Source organism: Gavialis gangeticus, unplaced genomic scaffold, assembly GCF_001723915.1.
Source record: "Gavialis gangeticus isolate Ggan-Ray unplaced genomic scaffold, GavGan_comp1, whole genome shotgun sequence".
Taxonomy (NCBI): domain Eukaryota; kingdom Metazoa; phylum Chordata; order Crocodylia; family Gavialidae; genus Gavialis; species Gavialis gangeticus.
Genome location: NW_017729011.1, coordinates 15174797 through 15192761, shown reverse-complemented (window position 1 = coordinate 15192761; position 17965 = coordinate 15174797). Strand labels below are relative to the sequence as shown.

The following is a 17965-nucleotide window of genomic DNA, read 5'->3' as shown; positions in this document are numbered from 1 at the left end:
TGAGAAAATGTATTCTGATTGGGAAAAGTAGCACAATAGCTCAGGACTATATTTTACTAAGAATTATTTTGTTCATTCTCCATGATGCTCTTTTATACATAGGTTTTTCTCCATATCTTTGTCTAAAAATCAATAGACTTTCATAATGAAGAAGGTTAAGAACTTTAAGCAGTCCTTTGTTAGTCTTCTCTAGCACAGTGTTTCTCAAGCCATGAGTCATGACCTTGGTACTGAAAGGAATGGAGAAATAACTCAAAGTGGCATGTTTTGGATTTGGAAGGGCTTTTAAAGACCATTTATCAAACTCCTACAAGGCGGTGTAGGAAGGAGCCAGCCTGAAGAATCTGCATCTCTTCACATCAGTGATTCCAGTACAGAGAGGAGTTTATAAATAGTGGCTCTTGCCTGCTATACCCACTTAATGTCATCTTGCATATGCATATTCACATTGTTAATTAAAAGAAACAAAGCAGCACAAGGCAACTGGTATCAAGAGAGATTTTTTTTTTTTCTGGGTTTCAGGTAGGAAAGGTTGGAGTAAGCTTGGTAGCACTAATTAATCCTGACCATGAGTGCTGGTGGGAATACTCTCATTTGGACTGTCTCAATAGAGCTCTGTTACTTGGGTGGGAGAGCCGATTGCAGCACTGATGGGACAGGGTAGACCTATATCTGACATGCCTATGGAGGAGTAAATGGGAACTGGAGGAGATATCATGTGTTGCTGCTGATGTGTCTGTGCTACTTAGTGGGGAGTGGTGGAGAGAACTGAAAGGCACAGGCCTGTAGCTGCATCACTTGGTGCAGGGACTCTGAGTTGACTGGAACAGAATTCAATTTTATTTAGCACTTGAGGATGCTTCCTCCAGCTCAAAGCACTTAACAAAGTAATGCGTTACTGGAAGTGCAGTGACTAGGAGCTAAATGTAACGGCCATTATGCACTTACTGCTGCTGAGACAGCCTTGGATATTACTGCCTTTCTGGCTGAGGGAGGATGCCTGGTCATGTTATTGGAGCTGTTCTAAGATGTGCCAGAAAACCTCTGTCCTCTGAAGGAGGTGGGGTGGGGAAAAGATGAAGCAAGTAGTGCTCTAAATATGCCACTTCAAGGATGCCTATCCCTTTATGTTTGCTTCAGTGAGTACAATCACGTTTTTCAAAACCCCTGTCAAATATAAGTACCCACCTACCCTTCAGCTGGTGTTGGAGTAAGAGGAGAGCCTGTCTTTGTAGCATGGATACAAACAGTCCAGTTTATGAACCGCTTCTCTGCTATAACAGCTGAAAGGAGTCTGAGCTCCAGCTTAAGGGAAGTTTGAGGTTGTGCCCTGAAACAATGGAGGCTTCTGAACTTCCAGCACAGATGGATGCATGTGGCCAGTGTGCAGCAAAAGCAGAACAGAAGTGGCTGCAGATATTAGAGATTAATATCAGGATGCTGTTCAGCAAGTGGATCTCCTGACTACAGGAAGCCACAGATATGTCCTCGTCATCTGTTGCAATAGCTTCTTCTGGGTTTCCACCTTGTGAAGAAGCTGTCAAGTTAGCCATTTTTGGAAAGAGGACAGGAATCTGCAACTGTCTGAAATCTGCACAGCATTGAGGCAAGATGACCTGCCTGCTCTGTCATACCCCTAGGAGGAGGAGGGGTTGCTTTGGTTTGGTTTTGAGGAGCACTGCAGGTGCAGACAGCTGTTAGCAGCTTGGTTACTAGCCAGTGGGTTTCTGTACCTCTCTGACAGCTGTCTTGTGTGTGGAAGCCCATTATGTCACTTTGGGCCCCAATTCAATAGCTGGTGGCAGGTTTGAGAAGAGCTTCCCCCCTGCAAGCATGATCTTTCTCTGCTAGAGTAAATAGACGTACAGTTGCACCACATAACAGAAGGTGGGTTACAGTTTGCTGGAAGTAGGAGCATCTGCTACCATTGTTGCATAGTCATGCCTGAGTTGGGGAGGAGAGGGTGGGGCATGTCATGTAATTTTGGTTTTAACTCGCCTTGTTGTGCAAGGATATTTGTGTTGTAGGCAGAACCAGCTCCCTTCCCTACTTAGACTCCTGAGCACACACCAGTTGGGTGACCTTACAAGCAGCACTTGCTTTAGTGCCAACTGGAGTCTCTTCTCATTGTTGCTGTGCCTCCAGTGTTGTCCTACAGTGTCAGTACAGAGTATGAAAACCAGTCCAAGTGGAGGATTCTGCCCTAATCCGTGCTGTGGTCCAGTGACTGGTGCCTGCAGCCAGGTTTATGGATAAGCTTGAGTCTGCTTTGGCCTAGTAACTGCCTGCAGTGCAGCACGGCTCTTGGACTGGGTGCAGGAAATGTGGAACCTCAGAGCAACTTGTGCTTTCTCTGGCACAAATTGCTGATGGGAGACTTCAAGCAGTTCATGCTGCTAATTTCCCCTAGTTAGTGGTACAATAGATGCATTGCTTCCAGGGATGGCAAGGCCCTAGGTTGAGCTGTAAGTGGGCTGTGTTCCCATAGCAATGGAAATTTCTAAAATATTTAGAAAATGGAGTACATTAACATCTTCAAAGCAGACAACTTGATGGTGTTTGTCTCTCTCTCTCCATAAGGGGAACAAAATTGGTTGCTCTAAAATTATGTTAAAGCATAATCTGTTCTCATCAGGGATTTCTAGAACAGGTTACAGGTGTCTGGCTTTATTGATATTTATGGAAGCTGGTTATTAGCTAAATTTGTTCAAATGGTGCATGGTGTGGCTCTTGGACAGTCTAACCCATCAATAATAGGATTACTACTGGCAGCCAGATGTGATGATTCAGTTTTATTCCTCATGGGTGGAAAAGGAATTGTCCTTTTGTGCCAGCATTAGTGATGGGGAGAAATAAAGCAAGACACTCCTCTGTGGGGAGGGAATGGCTTGATCAGGATCAAACTTCTATCATTACACTTCTAGAATATGAATAAAACAAATATGGATGAGGCTGAACCCAAACCCTTGAAGGCAACAAATAAAAGTATTAGAACATTTCAGCTGTAGGGAAAGGTTATGTATATTAACTGTTAAAATACCCTTTAACTCACTGGCTCAATACTCAAAACCTCTCAAAACAAACCTGCATAGTGCTGATAGCTTCCTATGTGGCTGCTTAGACATATCATCTGTCCCTGCTCTTGCTTTGACTCTGGTTGTGCCTGAGTGACAGCAGGGGGTTGGGGAGATGGTGTGGAGCAGGGGTGGGCAAAATGCAGTCCATGGGCTGGATGCGGCCTGCCAGGCCATTCTATCTGGCCCATGGAGCCCCTAAAATATTTAGAAAAATTAATATTTATCTGCCCCTGGCTGCCTGTCATGCAGCCCTTGATCGCTTCCTGAATTTTGGCAAGCCGCCTTCCGCCCAAAACAGCCCACCCTGGTGTAGAGAACAGTCCAGGTGGGATTTGGGTACAAACTGAAGTATTGTGAGCTGCAGTGTTCAATGTGGTGCTCCACAGGGGGAAAAAAAGCAGTGTTCAGTCTGCTGCCTAAATTAGGTCATTGTTCCCTCCATTGGGGTTTCATTAAATGTCAAACTCAGTGGTACAAGGATGACTGTTGGAAGAGCAGCTACTACAACAGCCTGGGTCTGACTGCCTACAGCACTGGAAGCTGTCAAGTCCACTGGCCTGGTTTCCAAGCTACAGCTGTGTCTAGTTTGTCAGATGTTCTACTGGCAGGTAACTTCAGTTTCTCGTGACCTTAAGCACCGTGTCCTGTTCATAGGGGGAAAAGCCTTTATCACAAGGCATTGTTTAAAGGAGCTCTACATCAGAAAGTCAGGTGATCTGAACTTGGGAAGTGAGGCAAGGTTCAGGTTCATGCACTATCTGCTTTTCCCCATTCTTAAGTGGCCCCCCCTTGAGTGTGAACTCCAGGGGTCTCATGAGCACTGCTCAAGCCTTTTGGCAGAGGGGCTTTCCCAGGGATTATAAGTTCTGGCCATGGGTGATGAAAAATGTTCAGGCCTTGTCACTACATAAGAAATTGGGCACCCATATAGAGAAGGGGGAGATTTTTAGAAGCTGAACTACTTTGAAAAGGTATGTGTCCACTGCTCTCAATGTAGATGAATTTCTTAGCCCTGAGAGCTGTAGTCAGTCTCCTCTGGCTTCTAAAAAGCTGTCTAGTATCTCATAAAAATGAGTCATCCTAGTAGCAGCAAGCACTCCCCTTGGCCCCCCCTTCTCTTCCCTCCTACTCAGAGTACAGTACCGGAGTTGGCTGGGGCTCTGGCAAACACCAGCTACAGTCCCATGGGTGCTGTTCAAACAGCAGTGTAGAGCCTTCTAACCCACATTCTTATTCAGACTTTTTTCCCATGGGAGGGAGTCCACCTTCTGTCACTGTCTCTGTCCTCCTATCCATCAGGATAAGCGCTCATGATGCATCTGATAGTCCTGCTGACCTGCCAAGCCTCCAAGGGGAAACCCAACCCCTTGATGAATTATTGAAGCCCTGGAATGCGGCATGACTCTCTCCCACTCCGTGTGAAAGTGGCATTTGGCAAAAGATCACCCTGCATTATTCATCACCATGTTGGCTTCCCGGCATGAAAACAAGCAGCAATGCTTAACTAGGCCAGAGCTGCATGAGAGACTTTTGAGAGGAAAATGGGGAGGGCTGGAAAGAGGTGGGTATGGACTCACTAGACACTGGCTGGGAGGGCTTCCTTTACTGCTTGGTTTCCAGTAAGTGATGTGGAGGGACTGAGGTCTAGCGGTGGGCTATTACTTATTCCTTGCTCATTCATAGGGAGTGCTTCTGGGGTGGAGGTGGGGCAGAAGACTTGGCACTTTGCTGTAGTGGCTAAATACTGTACTTGGCATAGCGTCCAAGGACCCTATTGTGCTAGTCTCATACATACAGAACAGGGTGGTGACACCCTGCCTCTGCCCTGCACATGCACACTTGCTGTGCTCTTGTGCAGTACTTGAAAGATAATAGCACATCTCTTGCTTTGGGTCTTTCAAGTGACTGGAGAAGGATTTCAGATGGCAACACTTTGATCTGTAGAGCTGGATTGCTCTGAGCCACAGTGAAGCAAACACCTTCCTCCGCCCCTTCCCAGTGATTCCTTGGCCAGTGTGCATCTTGTGCTGAACAGTCCCAGTTCAGATGGGAGGGCGCTTCAGCTGACTGCCTCCTCATGAGGGGTGGAAAGGGAAGGGGAAGCAAATAAAGATGGCCAGTTCAGCTGTACCTAAACTATAGCCCCATGCCCTTGCATCTACTTAACAGTATATTGGGCACTGCCTCTGAGCTTGGTAAGGGGTGTTGCAACATTTTGGAAACTGGAAATAAAGGTCATTTGTGCAGGACCTTGCTGAGTAGTGAGTTGCAAGTCAGATGTTTGCCTGGCCTTCTCTCTGGTATAGCTTGGGTTTATATAGAGACAAAGGCCACAGGCCAACACTGTCTCACTAAGCAATATGCAGTTCTTCTTTCTTTGGATGCATGAACCAAAGGACTTAATTGTGTTTACACAGTGATTATTGGCTGTCTGTGGTCACGTGCCACAAACCATCTGATCTGCTAGAGTGAGTTGGGAGGCTGAGCTGTTTACTTAAGGAAGCACCAGCAGCTCAGTATGTAGTAACACTTAAATGCATCCCTTCCTTGGGGGATGATTGGGCAAGGCAAGGCCTGGGCAGTCCTTCAGCACCATATAAACCTGTCTTCCCTGGGCTCTGGAGCTGAATGCTCTTGGAAGAGATGTGATGATCACATATCTGCCTAAGACCAGCCTGAGCACCTGTAAGCCACTTCAGAGAAACCTCTCAAACACAAGCTGTATTGGAACAGGTGTCTTAGGAGTGTATTGGAAATGAGCAGAAACTGGTACGGTGCAGTGGTGGGAGGGGAGCACTTTACTCTTCCCCAGGTAAAGCCATTTCTCGGGTACCTAAAATGCTATTAGCAGAGTAGAAGTCATGATTCCCTTCCTGTTAGGGGAAAGGTGTTGATAGGTGGATGCTCAACAGTGCCTAGTTTTTGGCTGTTTAAAAGTTGCCATTAAGGTGCTTTGACACTTTAAAGCCTAGGATTAGGGGAGGTGCTGCTGGCTTAGATGTAATTTGATTTTAGGCTGGCAAAAGTTGTTGTCTTCTGGTGGCCATTAGAATCCATAGCATGAACAGAAGCAGAGTTGTCAACACTGTTCCAGAGGAATAATGTAATTATTATTGTTGGCTTTTATTGTGGGTTTAATTTCCCTCCAGAAAACAGAAAATCACTTAATGAACAAATCCCCTCTGGCTCAAGTACTACTTCTGATGCCCTTCAGGGGGCCAACCGGCAGATAATGCAATGCTGTAATTTCCAGTACCAAACTGAGAATGGGCTGGTCTGGCCATTCCCAGTCTTCCCATTGAGTCCCTCCAGCTCGGAAAATCAAACAGTGTTTACATAAGTTCAGAAAATGCTCTGAGGTCCAAGGGAGGAGAGCTGCAGCAGTGCCAAGTAGCACATTCTCCAAATCTAGGAACAAAATCCCCCCAGAAAACAGCATAGCTGTTGCACACAGGGTTAAAAGGATGCATTTGCATTAAATTGTAATTGTTGCAGAACCCAATACCTTGTGTTGCAACAAGTAACACAGTAGCTCTAGAGATTAAAGATTTAAAAACCAATCTGCTTTGGCAGCAGAGGGTCTAAAACTGATGAAACTATTCTAACCTTAAAGGGCAGGCAGGCAGGCGGGGATGGGGAGCAGGGAAGAAATATTGGGAGATTTTTTTTTTTTTGTTTTTGCTGCTCACTGCCTCAGTCTGGTTTGGAAACTGTTCTGGAGATTTCAGTATTTTGCAGCACTTAACAAGTTCAGTTAATAGTTCTCAAATCTAGCATGATCCAGATTGAGCAGGTCTTGCTGTAAGCAGACCTGTAGCATTTGCACCTCTGACACCTTGCACATAATAACACAACTCCAAAAGACTTGTTTGCCCCTGTTCCCATATTGTATGCTAATACCTTGCTTTAGTGTGTGCATTATACAGAGTTGTTCTAACTGTGTCCCCATCTGGATCTTGTAGAGAACTGAGAGTTGCCAGCCTTTCAAAAGTAGCAGCAAGCAAAACATCAGGATGTGTTTCCCCATCCCCCATTATCCCATCAAATACTGTCCCTTTGCAAGTAGAGTTGGGAACAGGCAGGATTCTTATTGTATTTATTGGCTGCTTATCAGATTTCTAATCTCCCTGTACCTGACTGTACCAAGCACTTGCAATGTTTCCATAGCAGTACAGGATTCTGATCACCCAGTGGGTGCACTGGGGTGAGGGGTCACTAGCCAGTCATGCGAGGACTATCTGGAAGGACAGACTTGGGGAACTGCTAGACAGACTGTGGTATAATAGCTGAGCAATCAAGTGGCTGGCAGCAGAACATAACATTTTTGCCTTCTGCAGTTCCTAAACTATTTTTCCTGCGTAGGTAGGGATGCTCTGTGTTCCAGTGGCTGGTAAATCTCAGTGGAGCAGGGACCGGTTGAAGGAAGTTGGCATCGTTGAGGAAAGGGGCGTTTAATCTGGAAAGTAGTGACTTGCATGGAAGAATGCAGTATCTGTGCCACAAGCAGAGGTATCAGATGTCAGCAGCCTGAAACAAAAGACTTGGCTCATTAAAACAAGTAGCATAGCTTGGAGTGAGGCTTGAACTAGGTTGTTTTCAGCTTGTACAGCAGGACATTGTATAATGGGTAGCTCCCTTCCCCACCTCATGGTAAGGTGCTTGGAGACCACCTGAGAAGATGCACTAGAGATGCTCCCCAATTTGTCTGGGTAGCTTGTTCCAATATATTGTCTTGATGAGATGGCTTCTAATGACTCTCTCCTCTGCAGTTTACTGAGGAAAAGCTGGGCCAAGCTGAGAAGACTGAACTAGATGCACACTTTGAAAACCTTCTGGCCAGGGCAGACAGCACCAAGAATTGGACCGAGAAGATTTTGCGTCAGACTGAAATCTTGCTACAGCCAAACCCAAGTAAGTGCTGATTCTTCTGTGGTGATGGGAATGCTAGTGCCCCATTCAGGCCACAGCAGCAGTGAGGCAAAAATCCTCTCCCCACCCCAGTCGGTGATCCCTGCTCAATTTGGCTCTGGGGAGAAATCAATAGCCTGATGCTTCCAAAGCTGGGACCTCTCTTCCTGGGGAGAGGAAGAAGATGGAATTGGTCAGTATTCTGGCTGCTGCTTGATACCTCAGATCTGCCTTGCGCACTGAAAGCAGGAAATGACAGAAAAGGATACAGTTCGTTTTATTCTCATACCAGTTCTTGCTGACTAAATTTGGTTTAGTCTTCCATGAAGACTTAGGGCTAGCTTGGTGGGCAGACAGGGTCTGCATGTTCAGTGTTTGGTAGTTTGGGGTGTTCTCGTTCCAGGTGCCAGAGTGGAAGAATTCCTCTATGAGAAACTAGACCGGAAAGTCCCATCTCGGGTCACCAATGGGGAGCTGCTGGCCCAGTACATGTTGGAGGCAGCCAATGACTTTGGGCCAGGGACTCCTTATGGTAAGTCTTTGCATTAAGGTGCTGCTTGCTTGCTACTGTGCCTGTTTAGTCCTTGTAGATCTAATCTGAGTCACTAGAGGGAGAGAAGTGTTCTAGGGACCCACTGCTGGGGGGTTGGTCCAGTTAAAAGGGATCATCTTGTCTGATCCTCTGCAGGATCATCCCTTGTGAAACCAAACCATTGAGGGGAAGCTCTTCTCGGCCACTATTGTAAACTGGCTAGGCCAAAGCTTCCTAGAGTACTGATTGATTGCTTTTCAAAGGCTCCAGCTAGAATTTAAATTGTGACACCCTTAAGAGACCAAAATCTCCCCCTTGCCCTGAGGCAGGATGTTTGCTGTGTCAAAAATTGCTTTGACTCTGATTTGAATGGAGGGTTCTTTAGCTGTACCACGGCACTCACCACTGTGTAGTCATGATGGCTCACCCCAGAGGCCATGCCTTCTGTCCTCTCCTTCAGCTTTTGCCTCTAAGAGCCAGCAGAGTACCCCTGAGCCTGCTGGAGGGATCAGTCTGACCTGTTTAGTAGCAGCCTCTTGAAGTTGATGCCAACTTCCAGCTCCTGCTGCTCACCCTGTGAGTTCTGGGTCTTATAACTACCCTGTAAATCAATGGCTTGTTCAATAGCTGGTCCTGTCACAGCCAGAATTGCTGTGATTTTTGTGCCATCCTGGCTAGAACTGGGGTCTGATCAGGGCAACTGGCTGGCTTTATCTGCTCTGGTGCTTTTTAATATAGTGTTCTGTTCCTTCTCATCTATTACAGCCCTGAGTCTATCTAATGATCTCTATAATACTTCTGTCAGACTGTGGGTTGCATCACATGTTACTTGGCAGGCCTAGCAGTGAAGGGGGGACTGCAGTGAAGTAAGTGCATCAGCAGGCGCCCAAGATCAAAGCAGCAGTAAGACAGGTTTCAAACGCAAGGTGGACTGCAGCTGGTATGGTGCTGAGGGCAAGACTTGTCCCCTTCTTGAATAGGCTTGGCTTGGCTGCCAAGCAAGCAGTGGGGCATGACTGCCTTTGTCAGCTGTACTAGCAGGCATCTAGACATTAGAATGCACTGAGCCTGAAAAATGTACTGTGGAAGAGCACTGAGTTAAACGGTACTAGGCAAGTGGGCTAAAGTCCAAGCAGTATTGGTCACATGCCTATCGGCTAAAGCCTTCCCCATCTGGTTCTTGTCCCTTGCAGGAAAGACGCTTATCAAAGTGGGAGAGACCCAGAGGCGGCTGGGAGCAGCTGAACGAGACTTCATCCACTCTTCCTCCATCAATTTCCTGACTCCTTTGCGCAACTTCCTGGAAGGGGATTGGCGAATTATCTCTGTAAGTTGGAGGGGGAAGAAGGAGAAATGAATCAGTCCTCCCATGATTCTCCAAATTCTTCCCCTTGGGAAACGTGTCTCTCTAAATGAGACTAGGGAACCCTTCCAAACTTAGAACAGTTCTTCTTCCCCCTGCGTTTAGCAGACCTCCAGAGTTTCTAGCTTCTCACCCCAGCTGTCCATAGGTTCCGCTTTTCAGTTTGGTGAAGGAAAGAGAGCTTCCCCTTTATCTCCTTCCTGAAGGTTAATTGATCACTTCCCATTGCTTATAACTTAGCTGGCATTTCCAGCCAGGCTCCAAGCTCCCCCTGAGCCTCTAGCAGACTGATCTGTATCCTTGGTGCTGCTTGGTCCAGAGCTTCTGCCAGCAGTGCAAGTACATTAGCCTTGTTCTGTCTGCACTTGGAATAAAGTTATGGAACATATATGATGTCTGTTGCCAAAAGGATTTTCCTGCCCAAGCCCTGTATTTCCATGTGCTCTCTTCATACCCTCTTCCCCACCCTCCTGCCCTTCCAGAAAGAGAGGAGAATCCTGCAGAACCGTCGTCTGGATCTGGATGTCTCCAAGGCCAGGTTGAAGAAAGCCAAGGCAGCTGAGGCAAAAGCAGCGGTAACTTGCCCAATTCTCTTCCTTTCTTCTGCTTGCTAGGTCTTGCCTGGCATGTCTGAAAAGGGTGATGAGTGGCTTCATGACCCCAAATCAGTCTTTCATTGCTGTCTCCACTGGATCTCTGGGAGGAGGGGGGGGATGGCAGTCCTCCCTCACTAATGGAGGGAGGAACTCCTCTTTGGAAATGAGGAACTAACTTCAGGGCACCTGTTGACTGCAGGAGGCACATGCCTGCTTCATGAATACAGCCCCACTGGGGAAGGTGGGAGTGGTTGGGATGTATCTTGCTGCTAAAGTCTGTGAACTGGCATGCAAGACCCTGCTTCCCGACTAGCTGACAAAGGTTCCCAGCTGTTCTGAGATTGTGGCTGAGATCAGGGTGGAGCTTGTGCTACTAACTACATAGTCTTCAGACAACAGTTTTCTGATGAGAAACATCTAAAACAATGTTCAGAGTCAGGAAAGTAACAATCTTGATTAATTGCTGCTTTGGCTTCTCAAGTTGTCTAGATGAAGATGCAGCAACAGTGTCAAGCAGAAGTCTAGTAGTTAAAAGAGCAAGCTGGCCCCTTTCATATCACCACCTTTGCTCAAAAGCATGGAGCTTAAGCTTTACTCACAAGTCTGGTTCCAGAATCTGGGTTTGAAGTAGGGAGCCAAAGATGGGGCCTGGCTCAACAGGACCCTCCTGCATGAGCTTCAGATTTATATGTGGTGAAGAGGGAACCTTGCTCTGATTTCTGGACTGAGTACATGGAATTGAAAGTGCTTCTAAACTATAACTCCTTTGACCAGAACTGCATCTAGGTAACTGGGTGTCTAAAACATTAAGGTCTCTGCTATGCCAGGGTTCTGTCGGCCAGAAGGAAAAGTTAGTGAGAATGCAGCTGGGCTTCCTGGAATAATATCCTGTTTAAACAGGATACTGCAATCAAGAAGAAAGCAAAATCTAGATGCTAATGTATGGCCCACAGCAATGTCAAGCCTTTAGGTTTGCACTAAGACTACTGACTTTGCTAGTTAGCAACCAGCTGGCCCCAAGCAGAACAAGTAGGAATCTTTGTCAGCCTTCACGTACTATGGAATACCAGAGTGGGGCTCCTGGCATGCTCCACCGTTCCAGCCACTAAAAGGGGTAGGGTGTTATTTTGTCTTAATGCTGCCTAGATGAAGCACTCCCTGGGGGCTTTCATTCTCTTCCAACTCTAGTTCATGTTATGGATTCCACCTTTAAATGAGGAATATGGGTAGCTATGCTAATTTCTGTCCTTCTAGCCAGCAGGCCTGTCTGAAGCCTGGTGCAGAGCAAGTAGAGGGAGAAGAGCCTCAGGGCTGAAGGGATTGATCCTGAGAGATCAGCAGGTGGCGACTTCCTGCGTACACTGTCCTGCCACTGGGCCTGTGGTTGCATCCAACATGGAATAGCTCTTAGTTGTAGGAGAAACTGCCTTGCACTAGGGTTTTCTCCAGCTTCATCCAGCCTGTCAAATGCCAATTTTCCACACATGTTGGAGGGCTCTGTTCCTGGGTTCCAGGAGGCAAATGGTGGCCTTTTCAATGTTGGTCTGTAGGAGACCAAAAATGTAACCACCTCTGCCTCTACCCTATGTCCTATTGGGCTTGGTACTAGATTGCACCAGTTGCCAAACACTAACCCCTTCTTGCTTCCTGTCTTGATCTCTTGGCTGAGCATTAAGGGCTCCCCTCAGCCTTCAGTACAGGAGCTGCCCAGTGGCTGTATTGGTATAAATCCCGCAGACGGACATGGTAACCCAATGTCCCTAGAAGGCTTGGCTTAGTTGCATTTCAGCAGTTATGCTTGTGCACAGCACTAATCTAAGCTCTGAAGCTTCAGGATTACTGCTGCCTTTGAAGCACCCTAATCTTGAGTACTCCAGTCACAGCTGTGAGGACCATAGTTCAGTGCCTGAACAGCAAAGCTGGTGTTTCCATGCATCTTCAATAACCTGTAGAAATGCAACTATTTACATGGAATTCTGCTCCCTGGGAACACACCTCTTTAATGCAGATGAACAATCCTGGACTGGGTGACCCATGCTGGTATCCAAGACTTTCAAAATCCTCATAGAACAGCCTGACTCTTAACCAGACAGCTCATAAAAACCAATTCCCTGGACTTGGGCACCATAGTGCCCACTTTCCCTTCTGTGCCTGTTGCTACCAGAGTCAAGGCCCATACAGTAGATCAGGGGTGGGTAATTACTTTGGGCAGAGGGCTGCTTACTGAGCTTTGGCAAGCCATTGAGGGCTGCATGACAGGCAGCCCAGGGGAAATTAATATTAATTTTTTAAATTTTTTTTTTTTAGGGGCTCTGCAGGCTGGATAAAATGGGCTGGTGGGCCACATCTGGCTCCTGGGCCACATTCTGCCCACCCCTGCAGTAGGCAAATGGAACATGTCAACACATGGGGGGGGGTATTTTGGACCCTATAGCTAGGTACAGTAACAAATGTGATCATCTTAAAACAAGAGCTTAATTGTCTGTAAACACATTGATTCACAATTGTATATAATCATGTCATGCCCAACTGTTTTAGTAGTGTGATTACACTTGGGCTATGATTGTCAGCATCTGGACAAGCTGATTCTAATCACATTGCTTTCACTGGGACTGTAATCAAGTTAACTCTCTCTCTCTCTCTCTCTCTCTCTAGTCTTCAGTTCTCCCAGCTCACAGACATGTGCTAATGCCCCCTCAGGGTAGCGAAGAATGTTTCTGCTTCTCATTTCCCTCGGCTTTTGTTTCTCCTAGTTGAGGCCAGTGCCTACAAACCAGGGAGCTGCTGTTCTGTCTTGTGTGTCCCATGAGCCTCTGGAGTTCTGTCCTTCACGTTGATGCTGTTTTGTTCACTAACCTTTGTTTTTTGTTTTTTTGTTTTTTTTTTTTTGTAATTTGCTCAGTGTGAGGGAGATGTGAGTATTAACCATGTCAATAGTGCTGTGATGTCTTTCCCTAACGCCTCTCATTGTGTCCCCCTCCCCCCCCCCCCCATTTAAACACAACCTGTCTGTCCACCATCAGCCCACATTCTGAAGGGCTTGTAGTTGACTGACAGGCCCCAAGATGATGGAAACCTAGCTGTGTGCCTGCAGCCCTTCAGGAGCGTTCACTTGGTTTCCATTAGAGCCTCTTGCAAGCAGTGCTCAAAGGAGGCAGCATCCCATGTAAAGACCTGATTTGTGATCCTTGCCTCAAGGTGGAGGAAGGGTGGGTTTGGGGAATGAGGATCTCTCCTTTGGAAGGGCAGGATGGGACACTTGGAGACAATGATGGGCAGTGATTGAACCTGGTCTGCAGTGCTGTTCTGTCCTTCTCAAGCTCCAGGGCTCTGCCCTCTCTTCCTGACCACTACAGGATTGGAGGGTAGGAGTCCATTCAGCTTTCATAGCTTTCTGACCACTGCTCGCAAATGAAACCTGTGGGTGCACAGGGGTGCCAGGGCAGTTTTGCCTTCTACATACCATGTACCAAAAGACCAATTCTGGGAGTCCAAGAAATGATCCTGGAGACCACAAGATAAGGTCCTTCTAACCTAAGGGCATCTATTTGCTATGGAGAGTTCCTCCTACCTTCCATGGCTGGGCTTTGTCACCATGCATTACTTGAACACTTCATCAGCTGATGTTCAGATTCTTTTTTCCAGCATAGGAAATGGCTTCCACTTCCCCAAAAAATGAGGAGGGAGGGAGAGGTTGGGGGGTAGGCTATAAATAATAATGCCTTCTCTGAGGCTGGCTGACTCCTCTTCCACCCAAAACTGGGCTCTTTCATAGCAGAGCTATTGGCAACATTCAGGCAGCAGTATAACAGCAGTAAAAATCAGGCCAGATCACTTGAGTAGATTTGGGTATTACAGATTATAGCTGTCGTTCATGGGCTGGATCATGTGACAGGGTTGCATAGCAGTTCATTGTACTAGCAAAACACACCAGGCCACATCTGGATGAGTTGTACTAGTACAAGCCCTTCCACTTCTAACTTAAACAAGTGGGTTGAATGTTAATGCTCCCCTGTAGGCAAACACCATTGCATGTATAAAAATGGCATCTGCTTTCCATCTAGATCCAAACCAAAGCTGTCCTATGACAAAGTGGTTAATAAGAACATAGCATGTGATTGGGGGGGGGGCAGCCAGGGAGGGTAGTACTAGATTGGACTTTCACCATCACGAATGGTGGCTTCTGTCTACCATGTTCCATATGCTCATGACACAAGTATTTGCCACTCTGGCCCTTCCAATCCTGTTGGCCTCAGCAGCATGATTCAGCTATGGACAAGGTTGCTTGGCTATTTCTATGACTTTGTTGGCAGCATTTGCAGACACTCTACACAAGTTGCCTAGAGTCCTTTGTCAACAAGGCTGTGATCTGGATGGGCTGCTATGCATGATGAAGGGGACTTTTAAGGGGACTTGGGAGTTTCAAAGGCAGCTAACACCACTAACAAGAACAATGGAACAGAGGCTGTTGTGTAGAAATATGCCCACATGAGGGGAATGGAGCCAAGGGATGAGGCTCATTCACTAGAAACTTGGGTAGATGAAGCACACTCCCTTGTAAGCAATGCTGGATGCTAGAACAGTGTGCCCTTGCATGTCCTTCCTATCCTGTGACTTAAACTGGCTGCCTTTTCATCACTTATTACCTCTGAACCTTAAGCTGAAGGTGAAAAGGAGCAGTTGGTTTCAAGGCCACTTAAACTAGCCAGTCAGACCAGGAGCAGGCAATTCTCATGATTAGGCATGAACCTATATGGCAGCAATGTGACTTGCAAGGTGTAGAAGTGGCTTAGCTGTCACCTGCTTGAGCTGCTCCAGAGTATGGATTAGGTCCTCAACTCTGGAAGACCTTTTCCACCTGTTCCCTGTACCTGGGATATTACAGCCCTTTATGAATTGTACAAGATCCACTAGAAACAGTGGCAAGAGCAGGGGGAAGTGCTAACCCCTTCCCCCTCTGCTGGGATGGATTTCCATTGACTCTTTTGCATGACTTGTACATGAAACTCTATTCCCCCTCCCTAGGCTGTGCCTGACTTTCACGAGACTAGACCTCGTAATTTCGTTCTCTCCGCCAGCGCATCAGCGGTAAGACCACCTCATCCTCATCTAGCCATCTCGTCTCCAACCTTTCTCTCCACTTGACTTCAACTTGGACCCAGCGTTTTGCTGTTTTCAACATTTTAATGTGAAATGGGCTGCTCAGGAGCTCCTTTCCTACCCAACTTGCCCTCTGGTAGGAACAGGGATACACTGCAAATAGACTAGGGACTCATAGTGGAAGCTTGGTATTTGGCCTACACCTTTTCCTTCTCATTCATGCTCTTCCCAGCCCATGCTGGGAATCTTCTGCCAGTTTCTCAGTTCTTCTTAAAGCAGCTGGGAAGAAGAATAATAGAGTTAATCCAAAGGTGACTTTCTTAGACTTATTTCATCCATATTAGGGGTACAGTAGCATCCCTGGCTGGGTACAAGGTATATGACCAGTAGTCTAGTATCAGTGTTTGTGCTCTGAAGTTCAGAAGACTTCTAGTTGTGTTTGCCCCTGGTTTTATTGATGCTGTTTGAAGGGGCCTTTGTCACCTGTGGCATCAATGATAGCAGGCCAGTGGTTCAGGACTTCATCCTTTTATCTCTCTTCAATCTGGAGCTTCCTATGCTTTTTGGAGGTGAGGGAAAGGGTCCTCCCTGATGGTAGTGGGGGCAGCTGGTAGAATTCTGGTGTATAGATGATGCTGTTAAGTTGTGCTGGGGGTGGCCATTGTGCATTGAGTGTCTGAACCATCAATTTTCAGTGCTGTGCTCATGGCTCGCCATTGCACGATGTCCCATTCTCTCGTTAAAATGTTGAAAACTGACTGTCTTGCTTCCTGAACCACTTGTGAAACAACACTGATGTCTCTTGGGTTTAGAGTAGCCTGTGCCTGGGAAGACTGGAATAGCAGTATACCTATGAAATGGGGAAGCCCAATGCATTGGATGGCAGTAACTTGGCTGCAGTTAGCTGAATATACTTATTATATGCGTCTCCCAAAAAGAAGGGAACGCATCTAGTCTGATAACATCAGTGTTGGTTTCACAGGGATTCTGTCCTTGCCCTTTTAGATGATGCTGGTGATGCAGATGGCTTCATAGCTTTACTTTTTTCCTGTGAAGCAGTTCCCAACAAAGGAGACTGCTCAGTAACTGTCTTGCTTTTAAAAACCTATTACTGAGGAGACTGAGAAATTGTTGCAGTTAGTCTCCTCCAGAGTGGCACTTCCAATCCGATCTACAGCTCTGGCTTTCTGGCTGGGAGATTAGACCATTCAAGGGCAGTGGGGATATTGCAGTAACACATTTGACTTGAATCTTAGAACAACAGGGAGAAAAGGATGGGGGGAATGAGGCTAGCTTCTTGTTGGCACTTTAAGGTTTCTGATCAGTCCAGGTTGGACTGAACACCCCTGCTGTCTCAAATGAAGACTGAAGAGTGAAAATGCTGGCAAGATACAACTGTTCAATTTTTTTCCTGGATTTCCAGGGCTCCTGGCCACACTAGAAGCTGTAACTACAGGTCAGTTGCCATATCCAAGGTTCAGGCAGCACTGACTTGGGGTGAGGGTGGAAGTCCAAGAGTCGAACTTGTCTGTAACTCCACAGACTCTCTGCAGGTGTTTGGCATAGCGCAGGAATGCCTTTCCTTGGACAGTTCCCCCCCCCCGTCTCATTCGGAGGCCTTGGGAAGCCCTGGGAATTGAGGCAGTAGTAACCTGGAGTCTGACTGGCTTGCCTCTTGGGTTTTGTGCTGTTGCAAATCCAAGCATGCCCTCCATCTACAAGAGCTCTGTACAATTTGCCCTTAATAGTACAGCTTCTCATGCAGATCTTGCCAGCTAGCTCCTATGGACCTCAACAATATAATGTTGGGATTTACTTTTTCATGAAGTGCCTGACAAGGTTCTAGCTGCCTTATCTGTTCACAAATTTAGCCTCTCTGGTAGTGCTCAAAGGTGAATGGAGAGGAAGTGCCATCTTGAGTCCTGTCTGTGCTGGTTTGGGGACACTGCAATGGCACCTCTTGATGGGTTTGGCCACCAATGGTAGCTGAAGGGATGCAACTTGGTTCCCTCTTCCAATGCAGGCAGGACTCCCCTTTAATAGTAGAGTGTTTTTTTTCTAGATAGTCTGCAATGCCAGCATCCATCCCAAAGGGTCTGGCATCCCAGTGGGGAAGGAACCCTTCAGGCTGTCACTGTGTTCCTCTTCTAGCCCTAACTCCATGCTCCTTGGCTGGCTGGCTGTCTAACCTGATGGTACCCTTTAACTTCTGTAGTTGTAGCTGCTAATCTTGCTTTTGCTGGGTTCCCCTCCCCCTCCTTGGAAGGGGGGATTGTTACCACAAAGTAACTGTTCTTTGTGCAGGTGAGTGAGTGACAAACTGATCAGCTGGTTCATAGCCTGAAGTTGAGTGTGTGAGTGTGTGTGTGTTCTCCCCCCCCCCCCCAAC

At 46.9% G+C, this 17965-nt stretch overlaps 1 protein-coding gene across 7 annotated transcripts in view; it reads left to right on the top strand.

Annotated features, from left to right (window-relative positions):
- SH3GLB2 (SH3 domain containing GRB2 like endophilin B2) overlaps positions 1-17965 on the top strand; it is a 36498-nt gene that overhangs the window by 7780 nt on the left and 10753 nt on the right. For 3 of the 7 annotated variants that reach the window (XM_019510630.1, XM_019510629.1, XM_019510631.1), the window contains exons 2-5: positions 7847-7988; positions 8389-8517; positions 9711-9844; positions 10363-10455. In XM_019510630.1, the coding sequence (XP_019366175.1) occupies positions 7847-7988; positions 8389-8517; positions 9711-9844; positions 10363-10455 (498 nt within the window). Of the gene's footprint in view, positions 1-7846; positions 7989-8388; positions 8518-9710; positions 9845-10362; positions 10456-13378; positions 13391-15501; positions 15565-17965 lie in introns of all 7 variants that reach the window. The other 4 variants (XM_019510627.1, XM_019510624.1, XM_019510628.1 and 1 more) reach the window with 2 other exon arrangements.